Source organism: Leiobunum rupestre, chromosome 11 (genome assembly GCF_980474605.1).
Source record: "Leiobunum rupestre chromosome 11, qqLeiRupe1.1.hap1, whole genome shotgun sequence".
NCBI lineage: Eukaryota > Metazoa > Arthropoda > Arachnida > Opiliones > Sclerosomatidae > Leiobunum > Leiobunum rupestre.
Genome location: NC_143394.1, coordinates 37,774,486 through 37,801,000, shown reverse-complemented (window position 1 = coordinate 37,801,000; position 26,515 = coordinate 37,774,486). Strand labels below are relative to the sequence as shown.

At 37.0% G+C, this 26,515-nt stretch overlaps 1 protein-coding gene across 3 annotated transcripts in view; it reads right to left on the bottom strand.

The window, feature by feature from the left end:
* Window positions 1-26,515, bottom strand: part of LOC149922513 (alpha-1,3-mannosyl-glycoprotein 2-beta-N-acetylglucosaminyltransferase-like) — a 52,241-nt gene that overhangs the window by 3,907 nt on the left and 21,819 nt on the right. For 2 of the 3 annotated variants that reach the window (XM_090162569.1, XM_090162570.1), the window contains exons 3-9: window positions 15,700-15,811; window positions 12,852-12,993; window positions 10,623-10,731; window positions 8,326-8,464; window positions 2,783-2,917; window positions 1,885-1,975; window positions 1,719-1,823 (exon numbers count right to left, since the gene is read on the bottom strand). In XM_090162569.1, the coding sequence (XP_090018695.1) occupies window positions 1,719-1,823; window positions 1,885-1,975; window positions 2,783-2,917; window positions 8,326-8,464; window positions 10,623-10,731; window positions 12,852-12,993; window positions 15,700-15,811 (833 nt within the window). The remainder of the gene's footprint in view (window positions 1-1,718; window positions 1,824-1,884; window positions 1,976-2,782; window positions 2,918-8,325; window positions 8,465-10,622; window positions 10,732-12,851; window positions 12,994-15,699; window positions 15,812-26,515) is intronic. The other variant, XM_090162571.1, reaches the window with a different exon arrangement.

Genomic DNA, 26,515 nt, shown 5'->3' with positions numbered 1-26,515 from the left:
TAATCATAGAATTAAGAATTTGTCTTAGATCTATTACCTTCAAAAAGTGAATTTTTAAAAATTCTTAAAATTCCCAGACTTTTTGGGCCCATATTTAAATTCCTTGACGTATGGCCACTCTGAAGTGTTCCATGGCACAGGGGTCCCTCACCTTCGATATGTTTTTTCCATTGGCGTTAATAGAGTTAGAAAACAAGGTGAATATTTTTAGAAACCCCAAATTTATACTTTACACAGGGCCCCCAATATTTTTAATCCAGCCCTGGTCTCAACTGTAGTCTTTTTTTATAAGTCCCACGGGGTACGGAGTTTTCATATTCCTAGGTCCCACAAGATATTCACCGCCTACTCTGAGAAAACGCCAGTGTTCATACCAGATGTCTCTCCACAACCGCTAAAACCGTTAACAATCTGTTTCCTGTTTATGACGTTTGAATCACCAGGATAAAAAATATTTGCCTGGCAACGCTGCTGAACGCGTTAACACTTTTTTTGGGGTCTTTATAGGGAAATGTTATAGATCTGGGCCGTCCCTGTTGTTAATTAGTCCATGCACATAGCGACGTACGCATACGTCATAACTAAGCCCCGCCTTGAAACAGCCACCATAACATTAATTGCACGTCACAGATCACGAGGCAAAACAAGATTCTGCGAAATAATCACGTGACCACCATGGGCGTTTTAATGTCATGGCCGACCTATACGCGTTACCATGGCAACGAACACATGCCTTACCCACTAACAAGCTACGAATATTGTTGGACGCCATTTTCAAAGATAGCGGCCGATTATGCCTGCTAGGTGGATTTTTGGGAAACTAACTAACGAATAAGTTTCATCAATGGTTTAAATTTTTCTTGGTTTCACTTTTAAATATACTCGAGGGTCAGTAGCTGATGAAACATATTCCTGTGTCTTTTAAAAGACCCTTCTATAAATTAACAGCTATGCCGGTCAAACATTTTACAAAGACTATGTAGCGCTACTTCAGTAGGACTTGAAGCTCCGACTAATTTTAAATTTGAAAAACTCGGCTTCTGTTCGATCCTTTTTGGTTACTTTTTTCTCAACTACCAGGCATTAGTTTTGTTTGTAACCAAGAACGTCGCGTAGAAGTAACTAAGAACTATGTACGATAACATTGTCCCCTGCCGCCATGATGTTATACTTCTCAAAAAATGGCGCCATCTGGACAATGCAAAAGTTGGATATTTTTTCTCACTAATTGAAAATTCCAAAATGGGAAGATAATTTTTTAAATTAAGTTCTCTGACTGAAGTATAATAATTTTTAATTAGAAAAATAATGATAGTAGCAATAAATAATAAATTATAATTTATAGATTTTATTTTCCTCACTAGAGGGCACCAGTCAATTCTCAGAGTTAGAGAAGTATATTTACCCTGTTCTTAGTTACTTCTATGGGTTCTTGATAAATCTAAAGTGACCTACGTTAAGTTAATATTTAAAAAAAATATATTATAAACTTATTTAGCCATCAACTAAGTTTGCAGATAAGCGAGTGAACTGGTCAAATCCACATACATTCAGGCACTATTCATACTCTAAAAGGAAAAAAGCACTCAGCGCAGAATTTTTAAAAGGGTCTATTTTAACGTTTTGCAGTCTAACGTTTTTTTTTTCAACACAGAATGAAACAAGAAGTCGCGTGCAATACGCGATAAACTACACTTCAACGACAAAATGCATCTTACTTGCTAACTCCCACTTTCCCGAAAGTTTTTGTACGAGATATTTCGGGGCGAATGCAAGCCCTTTCTCGTCTTTGAGCTGGCTGTCGTATCCAATCGTCCCAGAAACTGTAATTATCGAAATTGTAAATTACAAAAGAAACGTTGGCAGATTTCTCCGTAAACTTACGCCTTTGGCCACTTTGTTTGCAATTCAAGCCATAGATCTCTAGTTAACATCCAACCCAAACCAGGAAAAAAATCAGATCGATATAGTAGTTCTGAACAAAAGAAAAACCAATTACATTTTAAAGGAAAAACGCAACGAAATTATTATATAGTGCATAAGTTTATAATTAAATTTCACATAAGTGTGTCAGCTAGTGTTTTCCGCGAGTAAAACTTTTACTGAGGGCCATTTTTAGAATGACCATATTTCTGCGGTGGACAGGAGTAGAGTTTTATTTTTTTGGGTATGACGTCATTTCCACGTCACTCTACACAAAGCTTTTAGTAGAAGTATATTATATTTTTTCCGTGCGAAGTATGCATCTCGCTACGCTGCTAATGGTATTTTTATTAAGTCAATTACACGTCACGCAACACAAAGTTATCAGCAGAAGTATATTATATATTTTCCGTGAAAAGTACGCCTCTCCCTACGCGGCAATGACGTCAATTACACCAAGTTATTAGTAGTAGCATAAGTGTATAATATTGTTACATAAGTGTGACACTTCCATTTCTTCACACGCAAAAGTTTTACTGAGAGCTATTCACAAAACACTGCATTACGGGCTTCGTCGCCGTTTTGCGTCCGCTTGCTAACGCGTCACACGTAGCCTTTGACAGCGCCTCGCTAGGTCGAGGTTTTCTTCTTGTGATGACGTCACTTCGTTACTACATGTAGCTATCAGTAACATTTTCCTCAAAGTGACAAACTTATGGAACAACATTATAGACTTATGGTAATAGTATATCAAACTTCCGTGAGAATTACGCATCTCCATACGCAATTATTTCGACTAACTGGCGCACTAATGACACAAATTATAGACTTATGATATCGTAATCGCGTCGATACGTACCAGAATCATCGGCAACTAAATTTTGTTTCCCATTATCATTCCACGCCGAGACGCACCACAGCGTCGGATCAGATTTTAAAATTGGGTGAACTGCTAAAAAATACTCAAAAAAATCTGGTGCTATATCTAAATCATCTGCAAAAGAGGAACTTAGATTTAATTTAAACGTTATCAGATAAGGATGTAAACAAAGAGACTGACAAGCGACTGAAAAAAGGCGTTAAAGACAAATTATGTCAGTCAGTTCATAAGTAACATTATAACAATAAGTATGACTTTTTTTAGAGTGATGTCATACAATTACTGAAATAGCGCCACCCGGTAGTGACTTCGGGAACTACAATTCCGAGGATGTAGGTAGGTCCAATATAGGAGGGTGTCCCCCAATTTTTATGTTAGGTAGGTCCAGTATAGGAGGGGGTCCCCCAATTTGTAGGTTAGGTAGGTCCAGTATAGGAGGGTGTCCCCCAATTTTGAGGTTAGGAAGGTCCAGTATAGGAGAGGGTCCCCCAATTTTTATGTTACGTAGGTCCGGTATAGGAGGGGGTCCCCAAATTTTTAGGTTAGGTAGGTTCAGTATATTAGGGGGTCCCCCAATTTGTAGGTTAGGTAGGTCCAGTATAGGAGGGTGTCCCCCAATTTTGAGGTTAGGAAGGTCCAGTATAGGAGGGTGTTCCCCAATTTTTATGTTAGGTAGCTCCAGTATAGGAGAGGGTCCCCCAATTTTTATGTTAGGTAGGTCCAGTATAGGAGGGGGTCCCCCAATTTTTATGTTAGGTAGGTCCAGTATAGGAGGGGGTCCACCAATTTTGAGGTTAGGTAGGTCCAGTATAGGAGGGTGTCCCCCAATTTTGAGGTTAGGAAGGTCCAGTATAGGAGGGTGTTCCCCAATTTTGAGGTTAGGTAGGTCCAGTATAGGAGGGTGTCCCCCAATTTTGAGGTTAGGTAGGTCCAGTATAGGAGGGTGTCCCCCAATTTTGAGGTTAGGAAGGTCCAGTATAGGAGGGTGTTCCCCAATTTTTATGTTAGGTAGGTCCAGTATAGGAGAGGGTCCCCCAATTTTTATGTTAGGTAGGTCCAGTATAGGAGGGGGTCCCCCAATTTTTAGGTTAGGTAGGTCCAGTATAGGATAGGGTCCCCAATTTTTATGTTAGGTAGGTCCAGTATAGGAGGGGGTCCCCCAATTTTTATGTTAGGTAGGTTCAGTATAGGAGGGGGTCCCCCAATTTTTAGGTTAGGTAGGTCCAGTATAGGAAAGGGTCCCCCAATTTTTATGTTAGGTAGGTCCAGTATAGGAGGGGGTCCCCCAATTTTTAGGTTAGGTAGGTCCAGTATAGGAGAGGGTTCCCCAATTTTTATGTTAGGTAGGTCCAGTATAGGAGGGGGTCCCCCAATTTTTATGTTAGGTAGGTCCAGTATAGGAGGGGGTCCCCCAATTTTTATGTTAAATAGGTCCAGTATAGGAGGGCGTCCCCCAATTTTTAGGTTAGGTAGGTCCAGTATAGGAGAGGGTTCCCCAATTTTTATGTTAGGTAGGTCCAGTATAGGAGGGGGTCCCCCAATTTTTATGTTAGGTAGGTCCAGTATAGGAGGGGGTCCCCCAATTTTTAGGTTAGGTAGGTCCAGTATAGGAGAGGGTTCCCCAATTTTTATGTTAGGTAGGTCCAGTATAGGAGGGGGTCCCCCAATTTTTATGTTAGGTAGGTCCAGTATAGGAGGGGGTCCCCCAATTTTTAGGTTAGGTAGGTCCAGTATAGGAGAGGGTTCCCCAATTTTTATGTTAGGTAGGTCCAGTATAGGAGGGGGTCCCCCAATTTTTATGTTAGGTAGGTCCAGTATAGGAGGGGGTCCCCCAATTTTTATGTTAAATAGGTCCAGTATAGGAGGGCGTCCCCCAATTTTTAGGTTAGGTAGGTCCAGTATAGGAGAGGGTTCCCCAATTTTTATGTTAGGTAGGTCCAGTATAGGAGGGGGTCCCCCAATTTTTATGTTAGGTAGGTCCAGTATAGGAGGGGGTCCCCCAATTTTTAGGTTAGGTAGGTCCAGTATAGGAGAGGGTTCCCCAATTTTTATGTTAGGTAGGTCCAGTATAGGAGGGGGTCCCCCAATTTTTAGGTTAGGTAGGTCCAGTATAGGAGGGGGTCCCCCAATTTTTAGGTTAGGTAGGTCCAGTATAGGAGAGGGTTCCCCAATTTTTATGTTAGGTAGGTCCAGTATAGGAGGGGGTCCCCCAATTTTTATGTTAGGTAGGTCCAGTATAGGAGGGGGTCCCCCAATTTTTATGTTAGGTAGGTCCAGTATAGGAGGGGGTCCCCCAATTTTTAGGTTAGGTAGGTCCAGTATAGGAGAGGGTTCCCCAATTTTTATGTTAGGTAGGTCCAGTATAGGAGGGGGTCCCCCAATTTTTATGTTAGGTAGGTCCAGTATAGGAGGGGGTCCCCCAATTTTTAGGTTAGGTAGGTCCAGTATAGGAGAGGGTTCCCCAATTTTTATGTTAGGTAGGTCCAGTATAGGAGGGGGTCCCCCAATTTTTATGTTAGGTAGGTCCAGTATAGGAGGGGGTCCCCCAATTTTTATGTTAGGTAGGTCCAGTATAGGAGGGGGTCCCCCAATTTTTAGGTTAGGTAGGTCCAGTATAGGAGAGGGTTCCCCAATTTTTATGTTAGGTAGGTCCAGTATAGGAGGGGGTCCCCCAATTTTTATGTTAGGTAGGTCCAGTATAGGAGGGGGTCCCCCAATTTTTAGGTTAGGTAGGTCCAGTATAGGAGAGGGTTCCCCAATTTTTATGTTAGGTAGGTCCAGTATAGGAGGGGGTCCCCCAATTTTTATGTTAGGTAGGTACAGTATAGGAGGGGGTCCCCCAATTTTTAGGTTAGGTAGGTCCAGTATAGGAGAGGGTTCCCCAATTTTTATGTTAGGTAGGTCCAGTATAGGAGGGGGTCCCCCAATTTTTATGTTAGGTAGGTCCAGTATAGGAGGGGGTCCCCCAATTTTTATGTTAAATAGGTCCAGTATAGGAGGGCGTCCCCCAATTTTTAGGTTAGGTAGGTCCAGTATAGGAGAGGGTTCCCCAATTTTTATGTTAGGTAGGTCCAGTATAGGAGGGGGTCCCCCAATTTTTATGTTAGGTAGGTCCAGTATAGGAGGGGGTCCCCCAATTTTTAGGTTAGGTAGGTCCAGTATAGGAGAGGGTTCCCCAATTTTTATGTTAGGTAGGTCCAGTATAGGAGGGGGTCCCCCAATTTTTATGTTAGGTAGGTCCAGTATAGGAGGGGGTCCCCCAATTTTTAGGTTAGGTAGGTCCAGTATAGGAGAGGGTTCCCCAATTTTTATGTTAGGTAGGTCCAGTATAGGAGGGGGTCCCCCAATTTTTATGTTAGGTAGGTCCAGTATAGGAGGGGGTCCCCCAATTTTTAGGTTAGGTAGGTCCAGTATAGGAGAGGGTTCCCCAATTTTTATGTTAGGTAGGTCCAGTATAGGAGGGGGTCCCCCAATTTTTAGGTTAGGTAGGTCCAGTATAGGAGAGGGTTCCCCAATTTTTATGTTAGGTAGGTCCAGTATAGGAGGGGGTCCCCCAATTTTTATGTTAGGTAGGTCCAGTATAGGAGGGGGTCCCCCAATTTTTAGGTTAGGTAGGTCCAGTATAGGAGAGGGTTCCCCAATTTTTATGTTAGGTAGGTCCAGTATAGGAGGGGGTCCCCCAATTTTTATGTTAGGTAGGTCCAGTATAGGAGAGGGTTCCCCAATTTTTATGTTAGGTAGGTCCAGTATAGGAGGGGGTTCCCCAATTTTTATGTTAGGTAGGTCCAGTATAGGAGGGCGTCCCCCAATTTTTATGTTAGGTAGGTCCAGTATAGGAGGGGGTCCCCCAATTTTTATGTTAGGTAGGTCCAGTATAGGAGGGGGTCCCCCACCTTTTATGTTAGGTAGGTCCAGTATAGGAGGGAGTCCCCCAATTTTTAGGTTAGGTAGGTCCAGTATAGGAGGGGGTCCCCCAATTTGTATGTTAGGTAGGTCCAGTATAGGAGGGGGTCCCCCAATTTTTATGTTAGGTAGGTTCAGTATAGGAGGGGGTCCCCCAATTTTTATGTTAGGTAGGTCCAGTATAGGAGAGGGTCCCCCAATTTTTATGTTAGGTAGGTTCAGTATAGGAGGGGGTCCCCCAATTTTTATGTTAGGTAGGTCCAGTATAGGAGGGGGTCCCCCAATTTGTAGGTTAGGTAGGTCCAGTATAGGAGAGGGTTACCCCATTTTGAGGTTAGGTAGGTCCAGTATAGGAGGGTGTCCCCCAATTTTTATGTTAGGTAGGTCCAGTATAGGAGGGGGTTCCCCAATTTTTATGTTAGGTAGGTCCAGTATAGGAGGGCGTCCCCCAATTTTTATGTTAGGTAGGTCCAGTATAGGAGGGGGTCCCCCAATTTTTATGTTAGGTAGGTCCAGTATAGGAGGGGGTCCCCCACCTTTTATGTTAGGTAGGTCCAGTATAGGAGGGAGTCCCCCAATTTTTATGTTAGGTAGGTCCAGTATAGGAGGGGGTCCCCCACTTTTTATGTTAGGTAGGTCCAGTATAGGAGGGTGTCCCCCAATTTTGAGGTTAGGAAGGTCCAGTATAGGAGGGTGTTCCCCAATTTTGAGGTTAGGTAGGTCCAGTATAGGAGGGTGTCCCCCAATTTTGAGGTTAGGTAGGTCCAGTATAGGAGGGGGTCCCCCACTTTTTATGTTAGGTAGGTCCAGTATAGGAGGGTGTCCCCCAATTTTTATGTTAGGTAGGTCCAGTATAGGAGAGGATCCCCCAATTTTTATGTTAGGTAGGTCCAGTATAGGAGGGGGTCCCCCAATTTTTAGGTTAGGTAGGTCCAGTATAGGAGAGGGTTCCCCAATTTTTATGTTAGGTAGGTCCAGTATAGGAGGGGGTCCCCCAATTTTTATGCCAATTTTTATTTTTTGGGCCCCTAAGAAGGATTTTGGGGAGTCTTTTAATTTCCTAAAGCCAACAAAACGGGATTCATACTCAAAATTTCGATTTCTATACTCTGTAATAATTTAATAATTTTCTATGTATTTTTAAGAAGTTTAATAGTTCACTCCCAAAAGGTTTCTCATATTTAAAAAAAAATTGGACCCCTTTAGAAGGATTTGGGGGAGGGGATTTAAAATTTCAGGGTAAACTGTGGCTCCACCGCTACACTGGTAATCGCCTAAGAATTCCTTTTATCTTTGAGCGACATTTAAAAAGCTTCCAAAATGAAAACCAACACATACGCAAAATGAACATTTGTTATTAAAAACAATAGTTTAGGTTCTAGAGGTTCTCGAATTTCAGATCAACATCAACCTACATTTTCCAAGTATTTCATATTGGCTGAATTTGACTGACGAATTGGAATAAAACCCAAAAAAAATTTCGGATTATGGAGTCGCTACTCCTTCTACTAATTTTTTTGCTTTTTTATGAAGAAAGGATGTACCGAAACGCCGCGAGTGTCATACTTATGCTTATAATGTTACTTATGGTCAGTCGTAGATAGGGTTTGGTCCATTACCTTCGACGATAATGACTGTATCGAAGTTGAACCCGTGAAAAGTACGATTGAGTGCCCAGCCATAATGCCTGGATATTTTATAGTACCCTTTGAACTTTTTCTCCTTACCAACTAATGGAATGTCACTTTGGTCCGGTTGCTAATTCGTACAAAAGACAGTAATGTTGATAAAATTAACACTTATTTCAAAATATTATTTAGTGTTAAGTTGGTAAAATAAATTTCAAAATATGTTTAGGTACAATGTTGGTAAAATAGACTTATTTCATAATATAATTAGGTGTAATGTTGGTAAAATTCGGGCTTAATTAAAATCATTATTAAATGCAATGTTGGTACAATAAAAACTTTTTGAAAATATAATTAGGTGCAATGTTGGTAAAATAAACCCTTATTTCAAAATATTAGGTGCAAGGTTGGTAAAATAAAGACTTATTTCCAAATATTATTAGGTGCAATGTTGGTAAAATTCGGGCTCAATTCAAATCATTATTAAATGCAATGTTGGTAAGATTAGTAATTATTTAAAGCGAGTGTGGAGTTCATCCAATGCACTATCCTTGTCTTCATATTAATTACGGTAACGTAATATTCTTTATATTATAATTATAGCATAGTATAGTAGTCAAGATTCTTTTTATCTTTTAATTATTAAGAATTAATAATTTGCAACATTCTCGAACGATATCGCTTTAAAGGTCTTAAATGTTGAAGCGACATAAATGTAAAATGTTGTAAATTAATTAAACCATGGTTTAATTGGCTTAAGCCAGTCTAGGTTTAAGCCAGCCAACCCTGTAAATTTTTATTAAATATGTGGAAAGTTTTGAAAATAGGGCAAATTTTCTATTTTATTTTAGCTCAATGCAGTAATTTGTAATTTTGAAATTTTCGCCCGCGTGCAGTACAAGTTGAGAACGCGTAGGATAAAAAGTCTGCGAACATTTAAGCTAAGTCTTATACTCCAACACGTTTCCTCTACGCTACAGCCGGCTTAAAATCTTATTTTTTTGGTTAAATGCAGATTTTTAAACGAATTTGTAGACGTTTTCAAAACCCCACCGACGGCTATAGCATCGGCGGCGCATACATAATTCTAGTGGCTTCGACGACTAGTCTATCTACGATACGTCCCTGACCAAAGGAAGGCGAGATAGAAACAGGTGTTAGAAAATTTTAAGTAAAACCTAAAAAACAGTCACGACAGCGCATTATACAGCGAGTCGTAAAATTTTACATAATTTCATTAGTTATCGTTTCATCGGACATTTGTACGCCATTATTTTAGAGAGAAAACATGGAAACAGAAAACAAGTTCGTCATAGACTATAACGACTATATTCGCCCAAAGAATCTCGGTGCAATTTTAATTTTTTTTAATATAATCCACATATAAATTAGGATATCACGGCTAAAATTAACTCGGCATTATAAGAAATTGGAGAGCGAAGTTAATTGTCATTATGATAATGAGATACGTTTCCCAAAACGGACGTGCAAAATTAACAGCACCTAATCAAATTGAGAGAGTACCCATGACTGGCTGGCTGATTTAAAACGTTTTTAATCAACTAAATATCTTAAAATAATTTTTTTAAATAATTCAATGTTGTAATTATAATAATGAAAGATAAAAGATTCGAGAAAAATTCTAATTCAAAGCAAACCAATTTAAAAATTAATTTATTCAATGAAGATTATTTTAAATGTTAATTAAATTTTACTTATAACCTAAGGAAAAAGACGAAAATTAAATAAAATTATTTAATTTGAATGGTTGTAGATTTTTTTAAATCGAAAAATTCGATTTATAGATTTTTTCTTTGTAAATTGGTTAACAATTTGAAATAATTAACTGTAATTTAAATTAATCATCTTAATTACATTTAATAAAAATTGGTAAATTAGTTGTCTCTGTATTGTCATTTCTACAAATATTTTCCTACATTTTCTTAGATTTAAATCAATGGTTTCCTATTTTAAAAGTAACTCGATTTAAATCAACTCTGCTGGAAAATAAGACGCGCATCTCCCTAAAATGCACATTTCAAGGAAATACACTATAGTCCAATTCCATAAAAATAGGCCTTCTCAAAAAGTCTTCCATCCGTTCCGAAAGCAATTTGGCCGGATTAAGTCGTCTGTATCGGCAACTTTTCAGACAGTTCAGCCCCTTCGACCGAAATTATTATCTGGATGACTAATTTTAGGAGCCCTAAATTAGGTATATACGTTTGGATAAGTTACGTAAAGGGGCCCCGAATAAAAAAAAACGTAACATAAACCCATAAAATTACCTGAATAAGGATGAGTTGGTCCCCGTATGACTTAATAGCTTTTGTGGTCGGTTCATGGTTGCAGTCCTGGCTAACCACAATTGGAAATTGGACAGGGTTAGGACGATATCTGAGCCGGTTAAAGATTAGAAAAGGCAATTAGACCGTCTTTTCGTAAACCACGAAACTTTACAAACGAGGACGTTTTGATCGCGCTTAAGCGTATTAAGTTGATAAATTATTTTGGTAAATCAGGGTGCGTGAAGACTAAATAATTGTTTGGACAAGACAACATTAGAAAATTACACATTTCTAAGCTTAATATTTCGTCTTTGAAACTTGGCCGTCACAGTAAGAATACCCTACACTTAACTATTTGAAGTCTAAATCGTTAAAATAAAACCAAGAAGTTCTTTAATATTGTCCAACCACGAAATTCATCGGTTTGAGTCTATTTGATCGATTCCCAAATGATCGAACGGGTCCCATTTGATCGAATTTCCATTTGATCGAATGGCATTTGATCGAACGAAATTTGATCGAAAGCTACTGTAGGGTAAAACTACTAGTTTTTGGGAGTAAATCGAAAAGGCAACGGTGCATACGCGCCTACGGCGCGCGTACATCAACCTAACCTAATTTATATATATCAAAAACAACGGGCCGATATCGTCGATGTCATAAAAAATTCCATCATATAGTGTATAAAGTAAAAATCTCTTCATCTTTGTGGCTTAATATAGTTAAAGTAATGAATTATTCCATCATTATCCCTTCTGCACTTAAGCAATGAATTATTCCATCATTATTCCTTCTGCACTTAAGCAATGAATTATTCCATCATTATTCCTTCTGCACTTCATATTGACATTCGGTAAAATAAAAACATACCAACTGGTACTATAAATACTTTTGAATTCGATCAAATAGTATTCGATCATTTGAAGGTTCGATCTTATGAAACAAATGACAAATGGGATTCGATCAAATGGAATTTCGATCAATTGCAACGTATAATGATCGACTGTCGATCACATATTTTTCGATCAAATGGACCAACACCAATTCATCGTCGTGTACCCTGCTACACCAAACAAACTTAACAGCCTATAGATTAACAATCTATGAATTTGGCGAAGACGTTCGCGTTAGTAAACTTTCGTAAGTTGCTTAACCGTCAACGGATGCTCGCTCGAGAAAAGAACTCAATGACGTCACGCGAGCCCTGTTTCATAGGCATTGTCTGGAAAGAGCTTTAATAGTTCTCAAAAGGATCAGAACGACGTTTGAAATATCTGAATGAAAATCCAGTAGCAAAATGTTACCTAACCAAAGCTCTAATCAGGGTTCATACAATATTTCAAAAACCATTTTCCCTGATATTTCCAGGTTTTCCAGAGTAGTTTTGAATATTTTCCAGGTGTACTTTTTAAAACAATAGGGGTCTCTAAAATGTTAAAAGCATTACTGTTACACTTTCTAATATAATATAGTCAAGATTGAACGTATGAATTCAATACTAAGTAATAATTTCAGTAATACTAAAACTAATTACACATAATTTGGAGTTCTCATAATTATTTTCCCTGACTTCCCTGATTTTTCAGGAAAATTTACATTTTCCCTGATATTTCCCCGGCTTCTTTGCTTTAAATAAATTTCACTAATACAGGGCCCCACTAGAATGTTCAATTTTTTTATAGGAAAAATAGGATTATATTTCTTAAAATATAGGACTTTATAGGACTATTTTTACAAAATTATAGGATATGCTATTTAATTTTCTAACTTTATGCATTTAAAAACTAAATCTATATTTAGTGAAATAAATCTTTGATATTCAATTTAAAAATAGAAACCGTTTTATCACATTTAGCTAACCATGTTAACAATAACAAAAGTATAGACTAGAATGACTTGGTATAGGAATTTATCCTATCGCTAAATCTAGCAATTTAACTGACTGGTTGGATTTGAAATGGGCAAAATATCAAAATTATAGGATTTTATAGGACTTTTGGGGGATTTTGCTAAAAATATAGGATGTTATAGGACATTTTTGAAAATATAGGATTTTATAGGAATTATACGACCACTGGGGGCCCTGCTAATATTTCCAGGTTTTCACTGATTTCCATGTTTGTATGAACCCTGTCTAAAGCCAATTTGCAATGGTTCGCCCGAATGACGGAATTGAGATCTTACGTCTGGGTAGCATCCGCAACAATAGTTTAATAAGTAGAGTATTACTTTAAAAGTTGGTCTAAATTCCTTTTGATGGTCAGCCGGTTGCAGGCGAAGACCAGAACGCCAATAATGGGCTGGGAACCCGTTGGTCCACCTTCGGCGCTGTTATTTTTCAAATTGCGATTCCACTGACCTTGCAAAAGTCCTACCGTGTCAGTATAATCCCAGCGACAAAACAAAAAAGAGAAAGCGTGCTTTTATACGGTCGGATGATAACGTAACGTCAAAAGGGAACACGTGATCAGTAGACGTATCTTGTTTAGCGACAAAAATTAATTTCCTCTTAAACACAACCGACACCGCCAACGCCACTCGTCTAAATTAATATACATATATTGAATCCTCCCTTTTAATGGTGAAGTGCTAGTGTAGGTAACAACAAAAAACACTTATTACAAATATCGCCAAGAACACATTTAGGTTACTGAGAGCGTACCAGTCGACCCGTTTAAGGAACGAAAGCAGGGTTCGTACAAAATTTCGGGAATTAAATTCCCTGACCATTCCAGATTGTCCCTGACCAAATTTTAAAATTTTCCCTGACCATTTTTGTAGAATAAATGAGTGGTTTGAGGTAAAAAGGTTGAAAAAATATGGTCTTTCCAAAATTTATTTGCCAGATTTTTTGGGGTTATTTTAAAATTACCTTACTTTTTGGGACCATTTTCAAATTCCCTGACTTTTCCCTGACCTTTTGGGACCATTTTCCAATTCCCTGATTTTTCCCTGACCTTTTGGAATAATTTTAAAATTCCCTGACCTTTTGGAATAATTTTAAAATTCCCTGACCTTTTGGAATAATTTTAAAATTCCCTGACCTTTTGGAATCATTTTCAAATTCCCTGACTTTTCCCTGACCTTTTGGAATCATTTTAAAATTCCCCGGCTTTTCACTGACCTTTTGGAATCATTTTAAAATTCCCCGACTTTTCCCTGACCATTTGGAATAATTTTAAAATTCCCTGACTTTTCCCTGACCCTTTTGAAATAATTTTAAAATTCCCCGACTTTTCCCTGACCCTTTTGAAATAATTTTAAAATTCCCCGACTTTTCCCTGACCCTTTTGAAATAATTTTAAAATTCTCTGGCTTTTCACTGACCCTTTTGAAATAATTTGAAAATTCCCTGGCTTTTCACTGACCTTTTGAAATCATTTTAAAATTCCCCGACTTTTCCCTTACCCTTTTGAAATCATTTTAAAATTCTCTGGCTTTTCACTGACCCTTTTGAAATAATTTTAAAATTCCCTGGCTTTTCACTGACCCTTTTGAAATAATTTTAAAATTCCCTGACCTTTTGGAATCATTTTAAAATTCCCCGACTTTTCCCTGACCATTTGGAATCATTTTAAAATTCCCTGACTTTTCCCTGACCCTTTTGAAATAATTTTAAAATTCCCTGACTTTTCCCTGACCCTTTTGAAATAATTTTAAAATTCCGACTTTTCCCTGACCCTTTTGAAATCATTTTAAAATTCCCCGACTTTTCCCTGACCCTTTTGAAATCATTTTAAAATTCTCTGGCTTTTCACTGACCCTTTTGAAATAATTTTAAAATTCCCTGGCTTTTCACTGACCTTTTGAAATCATTTTAAAATTCCCCGACTTTTCCCTTACCCTTTTGAAATCATTTTAAAATTATCTGGCTTTTCACTGACCCTTTTGAAATAATTTTAAAATTCCCTGGCTTTTCACTGACCTTTTGGAATCATTTTAAAATTCCCCGACTTTTCCCTGACCATTTGGAATCATTTTAAAATTCCCTGACTTTTCCCTGACCCTTTTGAAATAATTTTAAAATTCCCCGACTTTTCCCTGACCCTTTTGAAATAATTTTAAAATTCCCCGACTTTTCCCTGACCCTTTTGAAATAATTTTAAAATTCCCTGACTTTTCACTGACCCTTTTGAAATAATTTTAAAATTCCCCGACTTTTCCCTTACCCGTTTGAAATCATTTTAAAATTCCCCGACTTTTCCCTGACCATTTGGAATCATTTTAAAATTCCCTGACTTTTCACTGACCTTTTGGAATGATTTTAAAATTGACATTTCCAGGTCGTGTACGAGCCCTGGAAAGTCAAGCTAGTCTAAAATAACCTGATTTGAAAAAAAAAACTGTTTTTAAATCTAGTATAATAATAAAATAATGGAAATATTCTAAAAGGTGAAAAACAAATTATAAAATTAAGTAATGCAATGTTAAAACGTGAGGGTTCTGATTTGATTGTTTTAAGCATGACTGAAAATCTCAATTCAAATTGAAACAGTAAAGAATTAAAATATTTTTGATACAATAATTGAGCATCTATTGTTTTTTTATTTTACGTTGATTAAATTCAATCGATAAATTCCACTTTTAAGTTGCAAGAATTAAATTTAGAGTTAAATCGTACTTTTCCGTAACTAATTTTACACGTTTTCTCGATAGATTAAAAAAGAACGTTCTTAGGACCGAAACTAGATGGCGAGATTCAATTGTGAAAATTTAGGGTTTCCGTTCGATATCTTAGGTAGACCTACTTTCTCAGTAACATAAATACATGATTGCTACTTTGTAAAATAAAAACCCATTTTAGTTTAAGTTTTCGGAGGAAAACCCCCTAAATGATTACCAACAATCCTCACGCTAGCGGGTCTGGAAGATTGACTCGTACGTTCTTAGTAACCTAAATACGTTATTGTTACAGCGTAAACGGAAACATAGATTTTACAATTTAAACTTAGAGGGCGGGAAACACCAAAATATCAAAAAACCACGCGTGAATATATAAAATTGGTAGGCCCTTAAGCAAAATTAAAATACGGGAATTACGGATGTTAGGGAAAAAACAGAACAAGCGAAAACTCACTTCCTTGGAAAATCTGCAATTCTTTCAAAATTTCACGGTTGGCTTTCAGCTGTTGTTGGAGTTCGTGCTCGAAATATTCCAACTGCTGCTGCAGCTTCGTGCTACGTTGGGCCTAAAAGATTACGGTTATTTTTACTTTACACATTTCACAAAGTAGTCACTTAAGATAATTAGATCGAGAAGTGGAAGTTTCAATTAGACGAGTACCGACCACGCCGAAATTGTCCCCAAATCTTGTCCCAACTAAATCTCAGTAATAATTAATTTTCCCCACTATTCCAAAAATTAATTTTCCCCACTATTCCAAAAATTAATTTTCCCCACTATTCCAAAAATTAATTTTCCCCACTATTCCAAAAATTAATTTTCCCCACTATTCCAAAAATTAATTTTCCCCACTATTCCAAAAATTAATTTTCCCCACTATTCCAAAAATTAATTTTCCCCACTATTCCAAAAATTAATTTTCCCCACTATTCCAAAAATTAATTTTCCCCACTATTCCAAAAATTAATTTTCCCCACTATTCCAAAAATTAATTTTCCCCACTATTCCAAAAATTAATTTTCCCCACTATTCCAAAAATTAATTTTCCCCACTATTCCAAAAATTAATTTTCCCCACTATTCCAAAAATTAATTTTCCCCACTATTCCAAAAATTAATTTTCCCCACTATTCCAAAAATTAATTTTCCCCCGCTATTCCAAAAATTAATTTTCCCCCGCTATTCCAAAAATTAATTTTCCCCCGCTATTCCAAAAATTAATTTTCCCCCGCTATTCCAAAAATTAATTTTCCCCCGCTATTCCAAAAATTAATTTTCCCCCGCTATTCCAAAAATTAATTTTCCCCCGCTATTCCAAAAATTAATTTTCCCCCGCTATTCCAAAAATTAATTTTCCCCCGCTATTCCAAAAATTAATTTTCCCCCGCTATTCCAAAAATTAATTTTCCCCCGCTATTCCAAAAATTAATTTTCCCCCGCTATTCCAAAAATTAATTTTCCCCCGCTATTCCAAAAATTAATTTTCCCCCGCTATTCCAAAAATTAATTTTCCCCCGCTATTCCAAAATTAATTTTCCCCCGCTATTCCAAAATTAATTTTCCCCCGCTATTCCAAAATTAATTTTCCCCCGCTATTCCAAAATTAATTTTCCCCCGCTATTCCAAAATTAATTTTCCCCCGCTATTCCAAAATTAATTTTCCCCCGCTATTCCAAAATTAATTTTCCCCCGCTATTCCAAAATTAATTTTCCCCCGCTATTCCAAAATTAATTTTCCCCCGCTATTCCAAAATTAATTTTCCCCCGCTATTCCAAATTTTATTTTCCCCCGCTATTCCAAATTTTATTTTCCCCCGCTATTCCAAATTTTATTTTCCCCCGCTATTCCAAATTTTATTTTCCCCCGCTATTCCAAATTTTATTTTCCCCCGCTATTCCAAATTTTATTTTCCCCCGCTATTCCAAATTTTATTTTCCCCCGCTATTCCAAATTTTATTTTCCCCCGCTATTCCAAATTTTATTTTCCCCCGCTATTCCAAATTTTATTTTCCCCCGCTATTCCAAATTTTATTTTCCCCCGCTATTCCAAATTTTATTTTCCCCCGCTATTCCAAATTTTATTTTCCCCCGCTATTCCAAATTTTATTTTCCCCCGCTATTCCAAATTTTATTTTCCCCCGCTATTCCAAATTTTATTTTCCCCAATAGTCCAAATTTTATTTTCCCCAATAGTCCAAATTTTATTTTCCCCAATAGTCCAAATTTTATTTTCCCCAATAGTCCAAATTTTATTTTCCCCAATAGTCCAAATTTTATTTTCCCCAATAGTCCAAATTTTATTTTCCCCAATAGTCCAAATTTTATTTTCCCCGCTATTCCAAATTTTATTTTCCCCGCTATTCCAAATTTTATTTTCCCCGCTATTCCAAATTTTATTTTCCCCGCTATTCCAAATTTTATTTTCCCCGCTATTCCAAATTTTATTTTCCCCGCTATTCCAAATTTTATTTTCCCCAATAGTCCAAATTTTATTTTCCCCAATAGTCCAAATTTTATTTTCCCCAATAGTCCAAATTTTATTTTCCCCAATAGTCCAAATTTTATTTTCCCCAATAGTCCAAATTTTATTTTCCCCAATAGTCCAAATTTTATTTTCCCCAATAGTCCAAATTTTATTTTCCCCAATAGTCCAAATTTTATTTTCCCCAATAGTCCAAATTTTATTTTCCCCAATAGTCCAAATTTTATTTTCCCCAATAGTCCAAATTTTATTTTCCCCAATAGTCCAAATTTTATTTTCCCCAATAGTCCAAATTTTATTTTCCCCAATAGTCCAAATTTTATTTTCCCCAATAGTCCAAATTTTATTTTCCCCAATAGTCCAAATTTTATTTTCCCCAATAGTCCAAATTTTATTTTCCCCAATAGTCCAAATTTTATTTTCCCCAATAGTCCAAATTTTATTTTCCCCAATAGTCCAAATTTTATTTTCCCCAATAGTCCAAATTTTATTTTCCCCAATAGTCCAAATTTTATTTTCCCCAATAGTCCAAATTTTATTTTCCCCAATAGTCCAAATTTTATTTTCCCCAATAGTCCAAATTTTATTTTCCCCAATAGTCCAAATTTTATTTTCCCCAATAGTCCAAATTTTATTTTCCCCAATAGTCCAAATTTTATTTTCCCCAATAGTCCAAACTTTATTTTCCCCAATAGTCCAAACTTTATTTTCCCCAATAGTCCAAACTTTATTTTCCCCAATAGTCCAAATTTTATTTTCCCCAATAGTCCAAATTTTATTTTCCCCAATAGTCCAAATTTTATTTTCCCCAATAGTCCAAATTTTATTTTCCCCAATAGTCCAAATTTTATTTTCCCCAATAGTCCAAATTTTATTTTCCCCAATAGTCCAAACTTTATTTTCCCCAATAGTCCAAACTTTATTTTCCCCAATAGTCCAAACTTTATTTTCCCCAATAGTCCAAACTTTATTTTCCCCAATAGTCCAAACTTTATTTTCCCCAATAGTCCAAACTTTATTTTCCCCAATAGTCCAAACTTTATTTTCCCCAATAGTCCAAACTTTATTTTCCCCAATAGTCCAAACTTTATTTTCCCCAATAGTCCAAACTTTATTTTCCCCAATAGTCCAAACTTTATTTTCCCCAATAGTCCAAACTTTATTTTCCCCAATAGTCCAAACTTTATTTTCCCCAATAGTCCAAACTTTATTTTCCCCAATAGTCCAAACTTTATTTTCCCCAATAGTCCAAACTTTATTTTCCCCAATAGTCCAAACTTTATTTTCCCCAATAGTCCAAACTTTATTTTCCCCAATAGTCCAAACTTTATTTTCCCCAATAGTCCAAACTTTATTTTCCCCAATAGTCCAAACTTTATTTTCCCCAATAGTCCAAACTTTATTTTCCCCAATAGTCCAAACTTTATTTTCCCCAATAGTCCAAACTTTATTTTCCCCAATAGTCCAAACTTTATTTTCCCCAATAGTCCAAACTTTATTTTCCCCAATAGTCCAAACTTTATTTTCCCCAATAGTCCAAACTTTATTTTCCCCAATAGTCCAAACTTTATTTTCCCCAATAGTCCAAACTTTATTTTCCCCAATAGTCCAAACTTTATTTTCCCCAATAGTCCAAACTTTATTTTCCCCAATAGTCCAAACTTTATTTTCCCCAATAGTCCAAACTTTATTTTCCCCAATAGTCCAAACTTTATTTTCCCCAATAGTCCAAACTTTATTTTCCCCAATAGTCCAAACTTTATTTTCCCCAATAGTCCAAACTTTATTTTCCCCAATAGTCCAAACTTTATTTTCCCCAATAGTCCAAACTTTATTTTCCCCAATAGTCCAAACTTTATTTTCCCCAATAGTCCAAACTTTATTTTCCCCAATAGTCCAAACTTTATTTTCCCCAATAGTCCAAACTTTATTTTCCCCAATAGTCCAAACTTTATTTTCCCCAATAGTCCAAACTTTATTTTCCCCAATAGTCCAAACTTTATTTTCCCCAATAGTCCAAACTTTATTTTCCCCAATAGTCCAAACTTTATTTTCCCCAATAGTCCAAACTTTATTTTCCCCAATAGTCCAAACTTTATTTTCCCCAATAGTCAAAAATTATTTTCCGATATTTAGTTTATACGAACATAACATCAATCACGATTATTTACCAGTGGTAGTATACTATAATTAGTACATGGTCGGAGTCACGCGGGGGTTTAAAAAAGGGGGGAGAAACTGACGACCCCCTCGGGCAATCTCGGACATTAGTCTCGATAATTCCCGCCAACGGAGAACGGCGCTTAGGACTAGAAGAATTCATGGCGCAGTCGCCCGTTCTCTCCGCTCGGAGGGGCTGGAATGTTTCCCCCCCCCGTGTTGGCTAAATCCTTTCGGAAGAAAGATTCGGAGACAATTGCCGCTTCAAGAAGACGAGATAAGGTTACAGTTTTAGCTCCGAGTTGTATTTTAAGGCAGCGACTCGTTCCTAAATTGACACATCCCACGACGACGTTAAAATCTGATTTATCGCGATGTCATAATTTTCGGCGCCTCTTTTCTTTTCGTCAAAGCTAATGTCGGGGAATATGTAGCCGCAAGAATAGCCCCTGTTTCCATGATCCCCGGAATTAACTCTCCGCCTACAGGGAAAGAGAGCCCGCCATCGTAGCGTATTGTCTCCCCCCCCCCTAACCCGTGAAAAGGGGGAAGGCGATGAAGAGTGGTTTCCTACCGGGAATCACAGAGTGCTTCCAATTATCTTTTAACCTGAATATATTTTTGCTAATATCATAAGTGGATAATAACAATAAGTACCGAGTCTAGAGTTGTTACTTTTCCGGAAAAATAAAAATTTAAACAAATTAATTTTTAAGGGTATTTAACTTTTTATCGATATAAAATGTCTAATAAGAGTAAACATAGTCTAGTGTTGTTAATTTTCCGGAAAAATTAAAAGAAAATTTTCCGGATTGCGGAATTTCCGCAAATCAGAAAAATTAAACATCTTTTTAAGGGTTTTTAATGTTTTTAACTTTTTATCGATATAATATGTCTAATAACAGTAAACATACTACAAAACATTAATACTGTTATATTGTTAATCAGTTTAAACTAGTCTAGAGGTTTAGTTTTAGATTCGAAAAATGAGACGAAAATGCGCCTGTATTTCAATTTGCAAACGATATTTTAGACAAATCATGGAATTAAAACTTTTTTTCGGAAAAAAGGCCTCGGTTATTTTCCGGAAAATATTCCGACTTACAACTCTAACAAGGAGACGACCCGAGGTGATAATCACCAATTTTGTTCAAACTCGTGTATAGTGTACACCTCCATGTACCTTAAAAAACCTGCAAGGGAAAAGTTGCGACGGGCTTTCGTTTTTCCATGGCAACCGAAAACGTTTTTGACAACATGATTTGGAATTATTTCTATAGAAAATAACATGGGAATCTGAAAGATTTTAAGGGTCCCCCCAATTGACCTAATTGCATTTAAATTAAATTTAATTTTTAAAATCAATTTAAATTTTTTTTAACGTTTTTGAAATTTTGAAATTTTTTCATTTTTTAAAAGGTTTCACATGGATTAATGGATTTATATACCCCCGTGCCGTAAAAATACATACCGGGACAGGGGGGAAAGCTTGTCGAAGAGCGATTTCGCAATACCAAACCGGAAACGGATCTACGTCACTCTGGAACCGGGCTAACGTCACTCCGCAACTTTTTCATATTCCTACGCGCGCATATTTGGAAGTTTAATTTTTAAATTCCTCACTTGCCGTCTTAGATTAGCTCTAACTATTTTTTAGTATACTAATCATTTTTTAATTACAATACGATAAATTCCGCCGCCACAATAACAAAAAAATTATTGTCAATACTGCTTTCACAAGGCACAATATCATTGGTAGAAATCAAAGTCACGTGAGCCAATAGAAAGAGCATCTAAATTCCAAGTATTAATAGCAACTATCAACTAAGAATACAATTCGGGACCATCTGTGTGGTCGGTATCGTTGAAACGAGCATTCATTGAGCATTTTCTATGGGTATGTTATATTATACTTATACGCTGTCCCACTTATTATTATTATCCACTTATGCTAATATCAATAACCCATCAATGAGATATCTAGAGGCGTGCCAAATATTCGATCGAATACATTCCAAGTGTATAAATGTATAATTTCCTACAAATGAAAATATATTTACAGAAAATTGAATAGGTGATTCCGAAAATGATTTGTAGTCACGTGATTTGGTTACTTTCTGTCGTAAGCTTTTTTTTTTCATTTTCAAAGCACGCGCGAAATTGCACGAGCCACAATCTACTAATATATCAAGAGTACGCTCCAAAATAAATAACTCTTTTATACGTATTTTTTGTCGATATTGCCCGATATCAAAATTACGTTTTAGCGCGTAACAGTACCTTTACATTATGAGGTATAGCAGGCTTATTTACCTGCTTTTATACCCTAACATGGTGGCGTATTTTCACGCGCAAAATGAATTTTAAGATCCAACAATTATATTTCAGAATCACTAATTTAATAACATTGGCTGTTTCGCGATGTCACAGTCGAGAAATTCGGAAATTGCTTTGATTACGCGTGGCAATCCTTCCACGGAAGTAACGCAATTAGAGGGAGATTATTTTTATTTAAATTTCCTTTTATTTTCGAATTTGACTTTAACTCGGAAAGATAGTTTATACATAAAATCAACTAATATAGTGTTAGAACTTAGAAATAAATCTAAGTATGTAATTCCTTCTAAACTAGAATAAATAAAAACATTTCACTGTAAACAATTTTCTAACTGGTCTATGGGCATTTATGGTTTGCGGAATGCTTCTCGGAAGATTTCTTACCATTTGATTTTTATAATTTAAAGCAAATAAGGAAGCAAAGTATTTTCACAAATTGCTTACCAGGAACGAAACACTTAGAGCGAAGCCATTAGAGGTTAGATTTTAATGCTTTATTTAAACTAGATGGCGCCAATTTGAACATTGACGGGAATATATAAAAAAACTTATATTAAGCAATATTTTATGTAGAAAATATAAACATAAGTTCAGCGCGGTTTTTAAATAATGTAAAATTTCTACCTTTCAGACTGTTGCCGCCATCTGGTTGGATTTTTGATATTTAAAGACCTAACTCTAATGGCGTTACTCCTATGAAAGAACCTTCTCCCTAGTCAAATAAGTATGTAGGTACTTCGCATGGTTTTCGATTTAAAGGGACTATAACCTGTATTTTAGTGTGGAACACCAACGGTAGCAGCTCTAGCCGCTCTTGCCTTGGCTTTTAAAATGTTTGGCGCCATACTTTACAGGGAAATTTTAAAAATTGAAGGGGTCTTCCATAAAGATTACAGGTTATATTCCCTTTAAATCCGCTAATTTTGAAATGTATTAATTAACATTAATATATTTGGGCTAGTTTAATATTATAATTTATCCCATTAATGATAATGAATCAATTTAAATATTAGTGCTAAGCCTTGGTAATAAAATACGTCCGCGTATTACAGTTTGATCAAAAAAAGCGTTTATATGTCAAACAAGTTGGATAAATATTTTCTCCATTCGCACGATGTAACTCGGCTAGCGAACCGAGTGGCTCGGCCATGTTTATGCAACCTAGGAGCAACAAACACAGCACCCCACACAAGGAGTACGCACCCGTCAAAAGTCGTGCATTTTCTTGCGTACATTTTTCATTGTTGTCGGAAGGGGAAAATTCGGAAATTGCCCCCCCCCCCCCCATAAAACGTTCAGCGTAAAGGTTCATCCAATGAAATTTGTACACAATACTGCGTTAGCGTGTTTAAAGGCTAGCTGCGTTCTCCTTGTGTTCGTTGTTCCTAGGTGCAACAACGTTGTTTCCCGCAAATAGACCCTAAGGTAACCCAAAAGAAACCGCGAGTTAAAAATTAAACAATTTCTCCTCGGAACAAAAACCAACTAACTTTATACGAGTTAGGGTTTGGGAATTCTCCGTACATTTATCGATGCTCCATCGGTAAATTATATATTTTAGTATCGTATTTCCTGAAAGCCCTATGACAGACCCATACAGCAATAATAATAGTAGAAAAAGTCTGAAGGAGGGAAAAAATGTCGGGTGCCGTAAAACGTATTTTACGGCCGGGGCAGACGGGTTGACAGAAATAAGAGTTCTAACGTTACGTACACCGGCAGATCCATCCATAAATTTCTCAGTGGCTGTATCGGCGCTAGAGAAGACATCAATAACGCTTAAGACCCTGCCAGTACCGGACACCAGTCGAGCCCGCTCGATCGGGACGGTGCCGTTGCGAACCAGGACGCCGATTCCCAAAGTCAAACTTAGCAGAGTCACCAACCAAATTAGGTAAACGTTCGACTGCAATTTCCTGCCGATCACGCGCGACTTGTGCCACCCATGTTCGCGATATTTAGAATCCATCGTAAGAGAATAAGATACTGAGCGAGCGATCGACACTACACGACCGTTAGGACAATATTTTTGGACATATTGACCTCGAAATCCTTTAAATTTTAGCCACACTGACGAAAGGAAAACCAGCGTCAGGATACCATTGTTTCCATATTTTCCCTAAAGACCTCTTTCCCGAGTTAATCCGTGATCATTTCACGCATTTTCTTTTGTAAAGAAAATTTAGGGAAATTCCTCAAATCAAATCGTGGCCTCCGGAGACACAAACACGTCCGTTGCGAGACGCAAGAACTTTTAACGAAATCTTAAAGGAGAGAAACGCGAAACACATCTCGTAGCGTAGCTTACAATCCGGTATAAAGTGAAAGTGACCGTACGCGCGACTATCGGCGAGTGTCTAAACCGTTGGGCGAATCTAAGGCGAAAGCGTCATAAATTGAATAAAAGGCGAGGGTGGCAATACCGTCGGTGAACACATTCGCTTAAAGGAAACGCAGCCAGAGGGCCATATATCCGTTCGAGCGAAGAAAGTAGGCTTCCGATTTCTCGTTACCCGTGACCAGCGTCCCCTCCCTCCCGCGAAGAGGATAAACCGTAAACAGCGAATCTCCCCTTTTCCGTACTTTGGAGAAAACGGTAAATATCATAACGTGACTTCGGAAAAGAGAGAAAAACACTTCGACGTTAGCGAAAATATTTTCACGATGAACGGTTTTTGGGGCAGCCAACAATCGTCATAATTGTTTCTTTTTGAGAGAAAACGAACACGCAGTTCCTGTTACTTTTTACAAAACCGGACAATCGCGTAAAATACACCCCCGTTCGTCTTAAAGATCCACTACCGCGAATTTTGCAAAAAAAAAAAAACAACGGAATTATATAGCACGATTTAAACCTCCTCAGTTTTGAAAAGTAAACCAGTTATATCACTAAAAGTAGAACGACGGGCTACCGAGGTTAAATTTTTGTCTTTATACAATTTACGCTATAAAAGTCGCTAAGAAGAATTCGATGGAAATTAAAAATACCGCCAACAGGTTTTTGAGAAATACTCCCCCAAATTCGGAGCGACTAGGATGGGAAAGCTTTTTTTGATTTAGTGGAATTCCCGATTACCCTCGACGGTTCCGAAATAATGGAAAGGAAAGCCATTATAGTTTGATCAGGAAACTATTTAGGTTTAATGAGAACGTAAGAGTTGACGTTTGGTTCGATTGAAATTGGCCTTTCTATAAAATAACTTTGGTCTTATTGTTTAGATGTATCGGGCGCGTCACTCGTGACGTAGAAGTGACGTTTCGCTATAGCAGCCAATAGACGCTAGCATAAACTCTATTTATGTCTTATTCAACTTGTTAAAAAGGTCCACGCGCGTCTTGATATTTTAGCGTAAACGGGCTCGAGCGATTTCGCGCGTGCTCCAATAAATAAAAAAAATGCGCAAGCCTTTGACGCTCAAGTATTAAAGAGCGCGTGGAAAATTTTAGCAAGTTGAACAAGATACGAATTAAAATTAGACGAGTCACCCTTTTTATAAAGATCTAAACTTCGAAATTGAAATGAACTCCTACGTGTCTCGCGACGAAAGCGATACATTAAAACAAGTTCGACAAGCGTAATGACTTTATAGGAAAGCTTATTGAAACAATATCAAAGTAACATATTGTGGAATCGTTTTAAAATATTTAGATCTCTGGAACTAAAAGATCGGATTGAAAATCCTAATTCAAATTTAAACAGAAAACACCATTTGTCGAGGACTTGTTTTAAAGGGGAATTGTCACTAACCTAAATTGGTTAAAAACCATTTAAATGGATAGAGGACGTCCGAAAATGGTTATACAAAGAATTTAATGTTAATATTTCCAGTATTTGATTTATTATAAGCAACCAAATTTCGTGTTTTATCCCCCCCGACCCGAGAATCTCAGAACCGTTTGGTTGAACCTACCTGCAGCGCCATCTCGTGAACGAAATATTTTTTCCCCGGTTTTATCGTTTTTCGGTCGGAAATGTCGTCTGCTACGACATTCTCCTTGGCTTTTCCACCGAGTTATACTCGTAGATTGTAGTTTATCGTGTTTTTAAAATGCCTTACACGCCGCACTTTCTCAAATTTTTGCCGCTTCATTCCTTTGGCGCTGCACGTAGGTTCAACCGCGATTTCTGAAATTTTTGAAGCCGTTTGATCTAGGTTTGCGGGAAAAGTAGCGTCACTTTTTAAATACTTTTCCAAAAACTATAAAATTTCAGGGACATAATTATTAATATATTTTCTATTTTTCTGTAAAAAAAACCTCGTAAATTTTGGTTTTGGTGACAATTCCTCT